Raw genomic sequence first — 16,702 nt, 5'->3', positions numbered from 1 at the left:
TGTTCTTTCTATCAAGCAAAAGGCAAATCCGAATACTGCATGCTGATGGAAAGACCTTGTGCACACTAGTTATCAGCTCTAGGCTACATGAGAGTAAGGTTATTTTTAAACAAGACTACCATCTCGCCTTCTAATTTTGAAAGGTTTCAAAGAGCTATGTATTCACTACAGTGCAAAGTGAAAGCAAAGATACAATTCTTTGCTTTTTCAGCATTGTGTGTGACCTGTACCAAGCTCCGTGTACCTGTGGGGCTGTTGCAGTGATACACCATGGCAGCAGCAGTGGTGAATCTGGAGACATGCTAAGGCAGTACACTAATTGTAATTTTTTATTTTTTTTTTGATAGCTTCATCTCATGACTTGCAAACCAGCACAGATTCATTTATTTATTTATTTATTTATTAAAATAGGAAAAACCTGGAGTTTTTCTGGAAATTATTCTAGTGCTATCCCTGTTACTACTGCTTCTCTCCTTCCCTTCTGAAATGCAAACAGATGGATTTGAATGGTTGCTGGCATAAGCAGTGCCACTAGTGTAAAAACCAGAAATGCCTTGCTCGTGTCCCAGTTTGCATTGCATAAATGGGCAGCATCATATCTCCAAAGCTTCTTTCTCCTGGGTGGAATAACCATCCCACACCAGGAATTCTGTGGATTAAGCCACCATTTGCTCAGCTTCCTTGTACCCATCCATGGCAGCCTCCCTAGACACCAAACAGCTGAAACCTTGCATGGCCTGGATTTATGTTGTGCCCCTGAAATATATCTGAACTCCACCACTATAGAAACTGGGTCTTTTGTAAATGCATATTTAGAATGTGGTAGAACAACATACGTCCAAAAAAAAAAAAATGGGAACAGAGGAGAGGACAGAAAAAACTTAATGATCTCCAGCTATTTTAAATAAAATTATTTTAGGCATAAAGCTCAAGTCTTACAATGACTTGATGACTTGGGTAAATTTTAGGTGTGTATGGAACTGGCTTCTTGGTGCAGAGTTTGAAGTTTATGTACGAGGAGATCTGAACACCAAGGAGCAAGAGAAATTATTTACAAAGATGAAGGCAGCTACAAGCAAAGAAATGAGAAAAAAAATATATTTCTACACTTTTTTTTTTTTTTGGAATTGGCAAGTGTTTTTCAGGGAACAGGAGATTATATACATATCTGAGGCCTCTATCAAATGATAAACCATCTTCAAGAGCTCTCTTTCCCCTTAGTGTACTTCTGCAGGTAAATACTAATCTGTATGTAGGCACCACACTACCTAATTTCATAACAGTTTTCAGCCTTACAAATTAGGCATCTGACTGGATATCTACACATGTACGTGTGCACATCCTTGGCACATCATCACAAGAGCTGGAGAAGCAAATCTGTATGTGGTTCTGGCCCCTGGCATTTTAAATTTGTGTCCTTAATCTTGTTCAATAAAACATTCAAGAATGTGTCAGCCCCACCCATTTATATTCACCAGTCAGACCTATACACTTTTCCATCTGGCTTTTACATTTTGTAGTGCTCACATTCAAAAATGTATTTAATAAATTCTGGGAAGCATGCCCTACCCAGTCATAATGCTTTACCAATTATGCCTGATACACAAACCATTGTATGAAGCAAGCCATAGATACACATTATGTTTTCTTAAATTGAAAGATGTAGTTATGAGGAAGAAGTTTCCTGTTTGGTCTGATTTGGTTTTGTTTCATGTTGTGTAGTCACTATTTCAAAGGGCAGATTTCAGGAGATGTCTGCAAGTGCTGCTGTTCTTATGTAGGAGTACAAAAGGTACGTAAGTCACCAAAAGGGTAAAGCATACTGATACATTGACTTATCAGCATAACTGTATCCTCTTATTATGCAGTACGTACCAAAACAGGCATGATCACAGTCACTATGATGTAAACATAACTTCAGATCTTCACCAAGATTCCTTAGAAAAGCTGATGTGACAACAGAGGAATGTGCACTGCTCAATATTTTCTGTTCTGTGCTCCCATGTTTAGAGTATTCGTTAGGCTACGGTAGTGTATCTTTATAATATAAGTGACTTTCCTTACCAGAAATAATGGAGTCATTCAAGACTTCTTCATCCTGATAAAAAACAGAGTCTTCCTTGAGCTCTGAGTTCATGATCATGTTTTCTTTGTTCTCATCAGACTCTTTAACTGAGTTACGCTTATTTTCTGAGTCACTGCTATAACCCAGTGAGTTCTCCTTTTCTTTGTTGCGCTCCATGCTAGACGTTCTGGATGGACGGACATCCACTCTTTTTTTTGGAGAGCCTTTGCTTTCTCTTCCATGGAAGCTGTGGGTGGAAGGTGCAGAGCCCAGCTTTTACAAAAGACTGGTTTATTGTCGCAGTAGGAACTTATCATTATAAGAGACTGACCAGAATGGCCTGTAGCTCGTTAAGGCCAAAGCAAAGAGTTCAGCATGGGACAACAAGGAATAGCACCCTTAAGACTGTGTTGACAATGTCTATTATGGATCTACTTTCCTATCTTTATCATAAAAATATGTTACAGAAAGGTAGAGACTAATATGTTTTTGATATATAACCATGTGCTATACTGAACTGATTTAAAAAAAAAAAAAGACAATGTCCTCAATGTAAAACATACAAGGCATAAAATATTACCATTCTGATATTTTATGATATTTTACAATCATGACAAAGGTTTAACAGGGCCTAGAAATGATATTGTATGAATCTATTCCCCATGACTACAGCTGCTATGGAGCTGAGAAATGTTACCAACTTAGCTCCAAAGCTCTGTTGGAAAAGGTTATCTCTGTCCTCCTCTAATACAGAGGAGGGTTTATAATGAAAACCAGATAAAACACCTGACATAGTCCCATACAAGCATGTGTATTAGGAAATGCATACCGTGTATGTTCGTGTATAAGCCAAGAGACATAGTGAAATAGCATTTCTCATCTGTAGAGTACTCATATTTATAGCACTCTTTGCCTTAGCTATCTAACTTATCTCATGGGGAGAGTTTCTTTGCAGTAGGTCAAGGATTACCAAATAATTCTACCTGTTGAAAACCACCTTCCATGTCACAGTAGCCTCTTCATAAAGGAAGAACATACTTTAAAGTAATTGCCAAATCAAGCCCTTTAACCAGGGATAGATGTTCAAAGTAATGACTTCAGGAAGAAAACAGACTCAAGCCGTAGGATAGATAAAACACTAATAACAGGGGAAGGACATTTACCAAGAAAAATTATTTAGTGGAATGACTCTCCCCATGCACCCGTGTAGCCAAGAGGCTGCAGGTACCTGTCCTGCCGGTGTTTGGTGGCCAGAGCTCTGTGCAGTTCTTCAATGACTCTGCTGGGAGGTAAAGGCAGGTGGACGGCAGCCAGGTGAGGGGAGCCAGTCGGTGTTGTTACCTGTCCTCTGACATGGGGATCAGAGCTTTTCTGGCCAGAGGGATGGAAGAGAGCAGCTTGTCCTGAGATTTGGGAGGAACCGACAATTACGTAATTCTTCAGGATAGTGGAAGGAGGAGATTTCATGGCTGGGTCATCCGTGTCGCTTCCTGCTGGCAAAACACGAGGATAAGAGGTCATACAATGCTGCTTGTGTTTTGGCGCATAAAGCTGGCACTGAAATTAATTCTTCTGTTGAACAGAAGAAAATGATGATGTTTTCTTCTTGCTAAGAGGTAACTGGCTAAGCTGATTAACCATCTGAATTCAAAAGGCTCGTGCTGCACAAATATAGATCTTTGATCTAGAAAAATAAATGCTTTTCCCATTCCTTCTCATTCCCCACACAGATTCTTCTTTTTTCCAGCCCATCATTGCATTCTTGATCATCAGTACTGTTCCTCCTAACCGCCAACTGCCTGTGCTGCGGCGACTTCCCAATCTAGTGCTTTCTCTGCTGGCCTCTGGCAGACGGTATTAAAATTTATGCACTGTGGTTCTCAGTCAGGACAAAATGTACCACTGTCTATTATCTGCTCCTCTGTGATTGCTGTGCAGCTTAGACCTCTGTCTTTCATATGCCAGTTGAGGAAATGCCAAAATTATTATAGTATAACGTTCGCCTAACAAAACTTGCCAAATGAAATCCAAATGATAGATGGCGTACTGAGCACTAAGAAGAGAAAACAAAGGGTAAAGCCAGCTAATATATAATCTTTTATCTAGAGGATTCAGGTTTTTATGCTGCATAAGCATTTTATTGGAAATTAGACTTTGTTAGATACATTTCTCTAGCACCCAAGTCCAAAGTGGACATTTCTCTCATTGTAAGTTTGATAGCTTTCCTTTCTTAAGAATACTTGGCCTGACAAAATGACAATTAGTATTTCTGTTCTACATTTTTTCCCCATTTTCCATATAACCCAGGCCCAACTTTCTGGTGCATGGCCCTGTTTATTGCAACAGTCCGTCTGGGTATAGAAAGCGAATGTGACGTCGTCACACAAGAGGGTATTTCTTTTATCTTGTTGCCACCTAGCGTTTTAAATAGGAATTTAAACTGATACAGCCCTGTACAGCCCTTGTACAAACTTGTTTTCACAGAATGTGTTTACTATTTTCTCTTTGAGAATGGAGAGAGGAATTTATTGAGGGCGACAGCAGAAGCACAGGTGAGAGGAGAGCTCCTGTAGCCACAATCAGATTCAAACATCAGAAATTTGAGTGTAGCAACACTGGTCTCTTTTTCACATTTGTGGGGTGGAGAGGAGAGCATCCTTCAGCAGGGAGATTTGCATCTATTGTATAATCTCCTTGCTTTTTCTAAGAGAGGTCTAACTCATGATTTTTTTAATTGGTTTGTTTGTTGTTTTTTTTTTTTTTTTTTTTTTTTTTTTTTGAAGGCATTTTTGCACATTTCTCTTCATCCAACCCAGATCAATGGCCAGAGTTTAATCTCTAGTTTTATGCATCTAGTAGGAAGGCAGGGGTCAAGCTGGTCCAAAAGTTACCCTGTTTAAAATCTGAAAATGTCTGAAAGCACCAGAGGATTTCTCCAAGTATTTAGGTGCCCAGTGTGCCATGCTTTGGCAGTGAGACACCTTCCCAGCCCAGAGGTGATCAAGGTAGCTTCTATGGCTGGGAGACAGCCAACCTGTGCTAAGAAAAGATGTTTTCTCAGCGTACAAGGGAGGTTTGGTTATGTGCTACTGTAGAAACACATAGAAGACATTTATGATCAATTGTTGTCTTTTAAATTGTGGCCTGAGGGGATGAAAGAGCACCTCTTCAATCACTTTCTCCCTCTGCACAATGGGAGAGGGTTGCAGTGTTTTCTCAGAGCCAGAACCCTGGGTTCAGCTCAACCCTAAAGCAGGAAGGGAGGAGACTTTGTTTTATCTTTGTATTTGCTTGTTCCTGGAATGGGCCAAAGGCCAATTTTGTCCTCATTGCAGCTTGGGCCAATATTGAGAGTTTCCCTAAATCACACCTTATTCATCCTAATAACAGCTGTTCAGTGAATAATCTTGCAAAGTGATGTCTTGGCACCTTGCCCTGTTCCCCTCTCTCTGTGATTAATTGGTGCTTGGCTTATTCCTCACTCCTCAGCTAACAGCATCTCTAGCATTGTTAAGGGGGGGAAAAATCAAACACAGAAGAGCTTTTCAACCTCTTTGTCTTGCTGTTCTTTTTATAATAGCTCTTTGTTTCTCTCTCCCCATGCATTTGTATCCTCTTTCACTCACTGACAGTATTTGTTTAGGTTTAACTTACCACTGCCTCCACATCCAAACAAAAATAAATAAACATATAATCACTGTTGAATAAAGGTCTATAGTTACTGGAGTCATTGAGAAAACTGAGTTGTTCTTTGTGGGAAATTTAGATGAGGATGAAATACCAAAACTTAGGATATCCTGGATGGTAGAGGAAGTGCTTAGGGACTGTAAAGTGCCTGGTGGTTCTGTAATGTTGTTACCCTCTACAGGTTAGTTTTTCTGAATCTCAGGCAGAGCATGGGTCTCTCATCAGCTGAAAAGCAATAAAGAGGCATCCTGGTTGTGCTTGTTCACGTTGCAAGATGGAAGAGGCAGGCAACAACCTGACTCAGAGCAGAGAATGGTGAGGCAATCTGAACAATGGCTCCCAGGAAGCTCTGGTATGATACTGTCATGAATCCAGGTCCTGCTTAAGCTCTTATGGCTTCCTAACATGGTCAAAATAAGGACATTTTCCATAGGAAACAAACATCTGTTCCTCAAAAGGACCAAAAGCACTGATATTTTCTATGAGTTCCAGTGGTCACATCAGTGTCCCTCTGATATTTTGTTTCCTGATGACTTCGAAAACCCTGTTATTTGTGTCAGTGGGATGCAAATCAGGGCTGAGGTAATGGCTGTCATTTAAGTCTGAATACCCAACAGGTTTGGCATTTAGATGTCAAGACTTCGTTCTAATTTGCAGTAAGACCCTGTTAACTGCTTTTACCATATGTAGGGGCCCTAAAATTGGAACGAACTAAAATCATATTCACTTTAACACCCTTTCTGTAGTGCCAGAATGTTGGAAAACGTAGTAATGTTGGCAATACGTTAGAAAATCAGGAAACATTCAATGAAGGCTGGCATGGAGGATTGCTTTGTGGGAGCCAGGTGTATCACTTATGTGCATCCTGTTTAATTACACCAGATTTCATAGCTTTAGTTTAGGCCTACCCTAGAGAGCAGAACCTGCAGACAGAAACCTCTACAGAGCCTATCGGGTTGAACTGGCTTGTGGCTGTTGTACTGTTATCCAGCGGGATTGTAGGTAATGAAAACATTTAAATCTCCTTGTGTTTTATGGCATATCGATATGAGCATCTGATTCAGCAGATGTTTGCGGTTGGTTTGATTTGTTTTACATGTGTTTAGTGCAATAGACTCAAACTAAATAATCCTCGGGGAGATCCAAATATGTATACATATTTGAAGTACAAAGATCAGTGCGTTATCAGGCAGCCAAACTGCTCGGTTCATGAAATTCATTATCGTTCACTACAACCACAACCAGCCGGATTCACAGTAGGCAACAACAGGCTTGCAAAAGGAACTAAGAAAAAATAGAGTATACTGTGCTGTGTAGGTGAACAAAGCACAAGGAGTGGCGAAGTCTTTCCTGACTGGAAATGACTGACCTGTTAGACTCTTGGTGATTTTGGAGATCGCCTTAGGCGGTGGAGCTGGGAGCAATGGAGGGCTGGGAAGCTGTGCTGGGTTTCTTTCTGTCCCCTTCTGGGGAGAGTCTGTGGATTCAGAAATGAGTAAGGCTTGTGGACTGTCTTCAGATGCTGGCAGACTGGCATCTTCTAATTCTTCCACGGGTGCTGAAGGTTTCTTGGCTAGCAAAAAGATGAGTAAAATTAACGGAAAGGGAAGTTAATAATACTGATAGGCCAGGAGGCAATGCCAGAAACATTCAGAAAAACAGAACATATGGTACACAGCTAGAAGCACTTATTTACCTTACTGGAAAAAAATGATAGTGTGAAATAGCCAACTAGCCAAAGCAGGTAAAGAATAAAATGTTTAAGAATATTGAAGAAATAGTAGTTTTGATGTTCCTGAGAAAACTGGTGAGCCTCTCTTCCTTTCTATTCCTTCCCTTAAGCCTTTTTGCCTTCTCTCTTTTTAATAACAGGGACAGCAAGGGAAAGCAACCTTTGAGAACTGCAATGGATTTTCTTACATTGGTGTAGCTGCAATAGCACACTGAGTGAGTGCCAGGAACATACAGCCATAGGGCAAAGACTATCAACCCTGTAACATTACATGAAAGTTGGTTTTCCAGTTGCTGTACGCATTTATTTTCACAATTTAGTTTTTATCTTATTTAATATATGACTACAACTTGCATCCTACTGCACCTGACTCCAGAACTGCTGAGCCTTTCCTGAGGCTAAAGTTGATAACCAGGAAAAGTCTGTCATAAAAAGATTTACCAGTGGATCTCAGCAACTAGCGCAGAATGGAGAATGGATGAAGTACTTAAGGAAAAATTCAATCACCAAAGCCTTAATTTGAGATGGTGAAGCAGTGCTCATTTCAGGATTGTCTCCTGAAAGATGGCAAAAGCACTTAGCTCTTAAAGTTAGTACAGGCTGAATCACCGAGCAGTTTGTCAAATTGGGCTGGCTGTGATGAGGGCACAGGGGAACAGATCCAGAAAGGCAAGCAGCTGAAGCAGGGCATGGGTGGAATTTCAGTGAAGTTCGGTATTAACATCTTTGAATTCTGCTCAGGTACCAGCTGACTCTGGCAGTGCTTAAAGTTACCCAGTGCCTCATGGTTTGACTTTCACACTCTGTACATGTGTACAAAGACCACACGAATATTTGCCTTGGCATACACTGGGGCCACAGCCGGGCTTTGAGCGACTCGGGCAGGACCTCCCCAAACAGCACGTCCAACCACCAGGGGCCCAGTAGTGCTCCAGCAGGTGGAGCACTCCTCCAAATGGGGAGATCCATGTTTAAATCTCCCCTCGGCAGGAGATGTGTCCAAACGGTTTGGGCTGGAGAAATGGTAAATCTCGCTCCCTTTAGCAGCCTGGACTGTCAAAGCAAAGTATGTTTCCCTCCAAATCATTCCAGAGCGTCTCCTAAAATCTCACAGAAGTGCGTACCCACAGCTGCCACATCACAAACCTTTTCTTGGCTAGGTTTTATGTCTTGTTTGGAATATGAGCTCTCTCTCAGCATCCTTGTGTTTAGAGTGCATGGGGAGGCACCAGAGCATTTAGACAGTTGGAAACAATAGCATTGGCAAGATAATAGCATTTAATTTGTTGACAAACAGATTAATGAGTGTGCCTAGAAGTGGAGGAGTGAGTATTTGTCATTCAAGAAAGACAGGAAAGTGGAATAAATACACATCATTAGAGGGATTCTTGTGAAATTTGGCTTGATAGGAAAGTCTTATGTGATAGTTGCCTAAATTATTAAAGGAAATAATTTTCTCTAAAATATACATTTCTAGGGAAATGCTTTGTTCTAGTCTGACATCAGTTTGTGTTTTTTTGTGCCTGCTGCATAGAAGAGAGAATGTGGAATAGAAGTGAAAAATTAAGTCACTAATAGGTTCCATTATAGAAAGATCAAGAGCTCCAGTAGATGTTAGTAGTGTGACAGGAAAATTAGTCATATTTAGATGTTTTCCCCTGAGCTGAGCGATACTTTCTGCTGGCAGCAATTTCACTGCAATCAGGAGGCCTGCCTGTGCCACGAGGGGCCGTGCAGCACCGAGGCAGAGGAGCAGCCGTAGCGGGTCCTTGCCTGTAGAGGAGGCGGATCTGAAACACGCTCGGCCTCTGGCAAACATCTTTTTGTTTCAGAACTGCATCCTGTTCAGAGAACGCTATCACAGAAACAAACTGTCATTGTGTGCTGTTGTCTAAAAAAAAAAAAAAAAAAAAAGTCCATTTTACAGTCCCAGCAAAGAACAGTTTGCTTATTTTTTTTTCCCATGGTTGTTTTTGGTAATAACAGTGCATTTGACTCAGAGTCTGAGGCAGACCTGGGTCTTGAGTACACAAACCTATTAACAGATTTCGTACTGCAGAGGGAATGTTATCCTGCTGAATGTATTCCAATGGCTCAGCACTAGACTCCTTGGCAGAGTAGCTAATTATTCGTAAAGAGCTGCTTGTCAAAGTGCTACCTTGCTGGTAGGTAGGATTCATCCCCTTGGGACTGTCCCCATGCCCGTTAGCTGGGTCGGGTGGGGAACACTGCCCTGGTTCTGCCTAGGCTGTTCTTCTTCTGCGTTAATGAAATGTGAGCTCTACAAATAATCTTTTTTGTTCCCTCATCTTCCCCTCCTGACCTTCATGCCACATCATGAGGATGAAATATAGCATATTGGGTATGAAGCAAATATATTCCCTTTGTTTCTAGCTGGTCAAATATTCATACAAACTTGTAGAAAGACACCTACTGCATTGGAGACCTAGACTGAGCTCAAGGACACAGGTGTTGTAATAAGCTCTGCATTAGGATAAACTTTACAATATACTCCAGCAATTTTGAAGACCTTTCTCACCCAATGAGCTCCGTAAAGTAAAATCACTAGACAGAAGTGCTAGGGTGGATAGAGGGATTAAATTAGTACAGAAATTATTTTAAAAGCCACTGTTGAAGGAGGACTTCCAAAAAATAGGAGTAGTCACAGACTAGGGAGACAGGTGAATGTAATCCTGCTGTTATTTTTTGGAAGCTAGGAAATGATACCTCTGAGGGAGGAAAAGAAATGCAGAAGGAAGGAAAGGTTATGCCAGGGAGACAATAAAAAGAACTAGCATTAGAGAGGAACATAAGAAATTGGGATGCTTTGGAGAGCCTCAATACACAATTTTGAATGCAGTGGAAGGTGTATTTTAAGTTACAGTATCAGATTTTAGAGAGGCATAATGTTAAATATATGCATTTTTAGAGCCATCTTTCCCAGATAGTCTGTCGCAATGATAACTAGAGCTTCAGAGAGCAATTTGCTCAATGAAACGCTCTAGGAGAGAGTATCGCTGGTAGTAATAGCAGCCTGAGGTATTCTGGTCGAGAACTTGATCTGGTTGTTCTAAAACACTGAACAGGAAACAGGAGACGAGTGGGTTTTACCCCAATGAATTTTTAGAGTGATACAAAACCAAACACTCCATAGAGATTGAATAGAAAGGAAACATCATTAAGGGCAGGTATTAATAGAAGCTGTGTATGTCTAGTTCTCTATTTTCCTTCTGTTTTAAGAAACAATAGAGGATATATCTCTAGAAGCCCACATATAGTGCTTTGGGATATTTCCCAATGTGACAACACATAGCTGAAACAACGGCGATAGAATGGAGTTGCTGTGCTTATAAAAAAATCTTTGTGATGAGCAAACATGAGAATGGGGAGTACCTTTTGAGAGACGGGAGCATTTCTGTTGTCAAATCTATTAAGAGTAGAGTGGAGTGGGGCTAGAAATGGGCCAGAAGAGCAATATTACATAAAAGCAAAAGAGCAAAAATGAACAAAATTGTGAGTCATGGGGATGGAAAGGACTGGAGAAAGAAATGGGAAAGGATAAAACAACAACAACAACAACAAAAATCTTAGAGGATGACTTCCATTCTGAGCAGTTGAAGCATCAGTCTGCCAAACCCAGCAGGTGAGGGGGGATTGGAGGACGTGGCTGGGGGATAGGACCCTAAAGAGCATGGGGCATGCGCACATAGCATGGAAAAGAAAAGGCAGTTGGGGAAGGCATAAAAATTGGCCAGAGTGGATGGGCAGAAAGATCAGCAAGCGCTATGTGGCACTCCTCACAGCCTAGGATCAAGTGTTATCTTTGGACCTACGCATTTCTTGGTTGTCAGGAAGCACACGGAAACCCTCTCGCTGCTGGGCTGGCCCTGGCTGCTCTGGTCCCATTGAACTGCTTCACAGATGAGCTTTTCATGAAAGGAGCTTGGTGTAGTTTATCTGTACCCATGACATTGAACTGCGCTTGTATTTACAGTGTAATGGATAGAGCAAGTTGTGCATGGTCGTTGTTTCTCAAGCCAGGACAGGCAACTTCAGCCTTGGCATAGAAGTTTGAGAAATGTTTTTTTGAGAGAAGCTTGTTTAATCTTCACAGAAGTCACTGCTAATACCAAAGGGGCACCATGCCAAGATTGGATTGTCTCATAATCCAACTAATCCCATTATGCCAAGCTTTCTGTAGTCCCTCAGTTTGATAGCGGTCTCAAAAAATGACTTATAAAATAATGATTGCTAACCTGGTATGGGGAAGCTGAGCCGAACAAGGTGCTCAGGCTGTCTACCACTGGCATCTATGATTGCTCATGCAGCAGCTCAGCATAAATATATCTTTTAACATTTTATTATTTTTTTAAATATTTTTATCCAATACCTGCATCTTCTTTCAGCTCATCCAAATGCAGCTCCTCACCAAGGGAGGTCACATTTGTTGTGGCTGCCGTCGTACTCTCTTGCTGCATCTCTTCAGAGTCAAGTGCCTGGCACACAGGAGCTGGAGGGTCACTCTGCGTTGCTCTTGTGGCATCATCACCAGTGCAGGCTTTGCCTTCAGTATCTACAACACCAAATCATTTAATCTTAACTAAACCATGAGCAGTGAGAGCAGAACCCCCCTGCTATCCTCTCTGGAAGAGTGAGTCTCAGAGATGCAAGTAGTTTCAGTAAGTGGTTAGAAGACTGAGATTTGTCATACAGCAGCACCTGATTTCTAAAAGTGCTGAACGTCTGTAATGTAAACCAATGGATACCAGCCCATCTGGACACAAATATACACCCTGTTTTCTAGATAAGGCATCTTTTTCTGTGGGCATCCAGCAGCCCAGGCAAATGGCCATTGTGCCTGTACAAGAAGACCACTGTGCTCTGGAAGCACCCGACGTGCAGGAGAGGAGGCAGTTCCTTTCCTGAGCAGATCTCCCATGTAGCATGGGCACAGGTTGCTCTGACATGTCTGTGTTGTGTCAGGCTCTGTGCACAGCGCACTGCCATCCAGCTGCCCCAGCAGTAATCCCAGAGCATCGCAGAGGACAAGGCTGCTAGTATTCCCTACTGACGTGTAGGTTTGAGCACAGCATTAGTTACTCAGCTTTAAAAAGCATGTCTTGTGTGATTGAGCTGATCAGAAATTCAAATCCCTCCTCATGCAGACCTAGAAACTGCTCCCTTTGCTTACTCTGAAGGATTTTTGTGCCAGTGATCCCTGCAGCTGTACGCATCCTGATGACTGAAGCTTTTCTAGCATTCTCCTATTCAGGCAAGATTCCTCAGAATACAAACTACCCTTTTACTGCACAACTCTCTCAGAATTTACAAGATCAACACCACCATGGCAAATCAAAGCAATTACTTCACACTGTAGCCAGTGCTCCATGCTGATGGCCACATCTGCTGTCCACCCCTGACCTCCTCCCCTGTATTTTTCAGCCCTAGACACTCTTTCTGGAAGCTCGTGACAGGGCTATGTTTTCTTGCAATGATATCATGACATGTTTCGTGAACATTGATTTAAAACAGCTAGCACTTGTAGCTACCTCTTCTTAATACTATTTGGACAATCTGCAGAGTAATTTATTGCCCTTTTGGGGAAAGGGTATCGGGTTTTGGCCCAGAGATGCTGCGGAAGGGATGCAGTATTTTTGTACGCTGAGCTCACTCAGTCTGCCTCATAATCACGTTTGGTGAAAAGTTACTGTTCTTAAAATAGCCCCTGCAGTAGCACAGTTGCTATGATACAGGGAAGGGGAGGGGGAAAAAGTTCATTGCCTACATTTCAGCTCATTGTGAAGGCAGCCTATACATAATCAGCGGTGTATTAACAGCTGCCTGCGTTACTTGACAGGCAGTCCTTACCTCTCAGTGCACAGCTACATCTGAGTGGTTTTTATGCTCACAATGGGGAGAAATGTTGGGGGAAGCTCCCTAAGTGTGTTCAAGGTAACTCTGCTTCGCACATTCCTCGCATCCTTCAGACAGGCAAGCTGCTGACAGCTGTGCCACAATAGAGCTGCAGACAGAGACAAGAGCTCCTTCGGATCCCGGCCATGGAAGTGCAGTGACTAATGAAGTAATGACAAGCAGAAGACAGCCCTCTGCTGAGGAACGTCTGAGGCTCACAGCAGTGATGGTCTCGGTCAAAAGGGAGCAACTTGTGCTTAGATCAAAGTGGACGTGCTGCTTTGATTGGCAGTGGTTCCCAGCTTGATTTTAGAGAGAGTCTGGGAGTGGGAGAAAGCACAGACCTCAAATCCCCTGGTAAGGCGAGCAGCAGATAGTCCTGGGAATTGCAAAGTAATCAGAAGAAGCAGGACTAGGATTTATCTGGAAGGGAATCTCACTGTGTGGCAGACCCTACAGCCTGTAACCTAGAGCAAAGCTATATTTTAGGTCCAGGAGTGTCCAAGGGGCAGCTCGGTGTTTGTGTGAGCAGAGAGGGGGGCATAAGGGGCTTGGCTGCACACCTTGGTCTGCGCAGTGTGTCTGGGCAGCTGCGTTTTGGGGTTGTGCGAGGAGAAGGGGTGACATAACCTGTTGGGATGACTCATTACCAAAGCATGGATGGTGCAATTTCACCCTGGGCTGCTCACAGATTGAGGCAGAGTCTGTGCGAGCTTCATGGTTTGCTCTGAGCCACACAGCCCAGCTCAAAATGCTGCTCGACAGACCTTGCGCTGCGAAGCTGGACTGGGACACGGCTGTTGTGAATGCATGCAGCAGGTCTGCACATTTCTCAGGCTACAGCTTTGTCCTGGTTTGGACTGTTAATGAAAGGGAGCAGGAGCCAGGACTCTGGAAGTGGAGTAGAGCCTGATGAAATAGAGGGATTTAGGGATTTACTGTAGTCTTTTTAGCATAGCGTTGCTGCTTTGACAGCTGCAACTTACCACGTAAATGAGGACTTAGCTGTGAAACTGCTGCCACTTCAGCTCCATCCAAGTAGGGCACTAATCATTTACTGAGAATTATTTGGGTCAATTTTTGATACCAGTTAATAAGCTGCTTCTACTGATAATACAATAAAATAACCCTGGAGATTCACAACACTCCGTGTGAAGAAAAATAACTTGCAGGGAGCTGCAATGTCCTTCAACTGACTGTCAGCCATGCTTTCCTTTCTGGGCACGGGGTGGTTCTGTAAATTGGTGTGATGTTCACAGGGACTCTGTGCAGCTTCACTGGAGACAGGTGGGCAGAGGAACCTGGAGAGTCTGTTTGCAGCTGCCTTTGTGAAAGTGCAGCTTCTCATAATTCCTTTTGTTTTAACTATTTTTATTTTGTTAAAATGATCTTGCAACTTAGCATCCTCTGTGTTCCTCCCAACCAGTTCTTTATGCATACAAAAGGTTTATCAACTCATTATTACAGTTTATTGTGCTCTATAGAAATTTTATTTTACTGCTGTTTCATAAAGCTCACATGCCCGTGCCTTCAAATTCATAGATTATGGGGAACTTCCATGCCCTGAGCAGATACAGGGTGTGTTTTCCTATTGGGTAGTGCTGATAGGACAACTAATTGTCTAGAATGAGAGACAGAAAGAGCTCAATGGACGGGAATTAAAAATGAGCCTTTGAAAACCTTCCAGTTTAGAATAAGCTGATGGTTTGATAAATTTTGTAACTTGGACATAAAACTCATATTAAAATATATCCAATAAAATATGATAATTGCTTTAATGGAAAAAAAAAAAAAAACTGTTTAAAATGCTCTTTTTCTGACTCTTCGGTTGTGCAGTTACACTCCAGCCTAGCATCACTGACTATTGTCCCACAGCCTAGTTATAGGCACGGTGTTTGTTTTATACGAAGAAACTCAATTATTAGTTTCAAAGAACATCATTTCTATCTACCAGATTGGTCAAACTTAAAAGGCCAGTCTTCATGACAGTGCTTTCTGCTATAGAGTTTACAAAGTAAAGAGGGATTTTTTTAATCTCTGTTTAGGTGGAAGTGGCAGTTGGGATGCTGTCTATAACGTTGGGAGCTCACTTGATCTTGCAGAACAGTCACTCAGATCTCCGTCCCTTGAGCATCTGCCAGGACTTTGGAGCAGGGCTATACAGAACCACAGACCTTTGTGCTTGTTTCTGACACTTCATCATCTTTCATTCAGTGACTTCTGAACGTGATTTGTACTCAGGAAAACTTTAAAATGCCACTACCAAATGCTTCACTTTTCCCCATGAATGACAAGCACATAGGATGGCAATATGCTTTGACGCAAACTTTTCTTTTTACTGGGAAGGCTGCTGAAAATGGTAGATTAGTATCATTTAATGAGATTTGGATTCAAGAGGTGTACATGTTAACTTCCCTGCTGAATGTGTCTGTATGTTTAAGTTTATATTTATGCCAGTTTAAGCTGACTTCCTTGGCGGTCAGATTTAGCTAGCTTTAGAGGAATTGCATATGTACCAGCTCACATTCATGCTATGTAAAAATCCAGTGAAGCTGGAGAAGCATTCAAGGTGATAAACCATCAAAAATCAAACTGCGTGACTGATTACAGCAGAGAGGAATCAGAAGAATTCGATATTAAGCACTTTTTATCTTTAATGTGCTTGGATTTAAGATCTTCCTTTTATTTTTTTGATTGTTAGTTTTTTTTCTTTTGAAGACTTGCATTTCCTATTGCTCCAAAAAAGGTGTTGTTTTTTTTTTTTAAAAAAAAAAAGATTTTCCTTACCCTGCTCCATCATCTCCAGAAGGCCTTTCTTAATGAGTTCATCCCGACCTTGTCGTGCTGTCATCTTCTTCTCCAGCACTGCAAGAAGTAGTAGCATGACACAGCACCAATTAACAGCAGAGTATTCGTATATCTCAATGAGAAAGCTGTAATGAGGAAATTCCCTCTGGTCTCAACTACTGCGTACTTGGAAAGAACTGCAGGAAATTCTAGAGGTGCATGGATTGGTCAGCCTGTTTTGTACCCTTTCTGTTGTTAAAGTAGTAAAATCACCCACACGTAGAGCTGAGATTTATGATTTAACCTGCTGCCTAATCACATTGAGTACAGAATAACAGGGGTATGAGAGCCTTCGTGCTGTTTGATGCAAGGTGTTAGAGCTGCCTCAGGAGATAGTGTCCTTCATGGTGACACTCCTCAGGGCATCGGGCAAGTGGAGGGAATCACATCACCCTATCTTAGCACGTGAGTTTGTCTCCTTACTGATCTCCTGGAACATCCCTGGAGACCAGCAAGAG

The 16,702-nt window shown here is 42.0% G+C and overlaps 1 protein-coding gene across 3 annotated transcripts in view; it reads right to left on the bottom strand.

The window, feature by feature from the left end:
- Positions 1–16,702, bottom strand: part of PHACTR3 (phosphatase and actin regulator 3) — a 104,719-nt gene that overhangs the window by 30,645 nt on the left and 57,372 nt on the right. For all 3 annotated transcript variants that reach the window (XM_068700063.1, XM_068700064.1, XM_068700066.1), the window contains 5 exons: positions 16,185–16,262; positions 11,875–12,057; positions 7,122–7,325; positions 3,294–3,555; positions 2,065–2,312 (listed from right to left, as the gene is read on the bottom strand). In XM_068700063.1, coding sequence (XP_068556164.1) covers positions 2,065–2,312; positions 3,294–3,555; positions 7,122–7,325; positions 11,875–12,057; positions 16,185–16,262 — 975 coding nt within the window. The remainder of the gene's footprint in view (positions 1–2,064; positions 2,313–3,293; positions 3,556–7,121; positions 7,326–11,874; positions 12,058–16,184; positions 16,263–16,702) is intronic.

This window comes from Anas acuta, chromosome 16 (genome assembly GCF_963932015.1).
Source record: "Anas acuta chromosome 16, bAnaAcu1.1, whole genome shotgun sequence".
NCBI lineage: Eukaryota > Metazoa > Chordata > Aves > Anseriformes > Anatidae > Anas > Anas acuta.
Note: the sequence above shows the minus strand (reverse complement) of the source record. Positions and strands in the feature narration are given on the sequence as shown.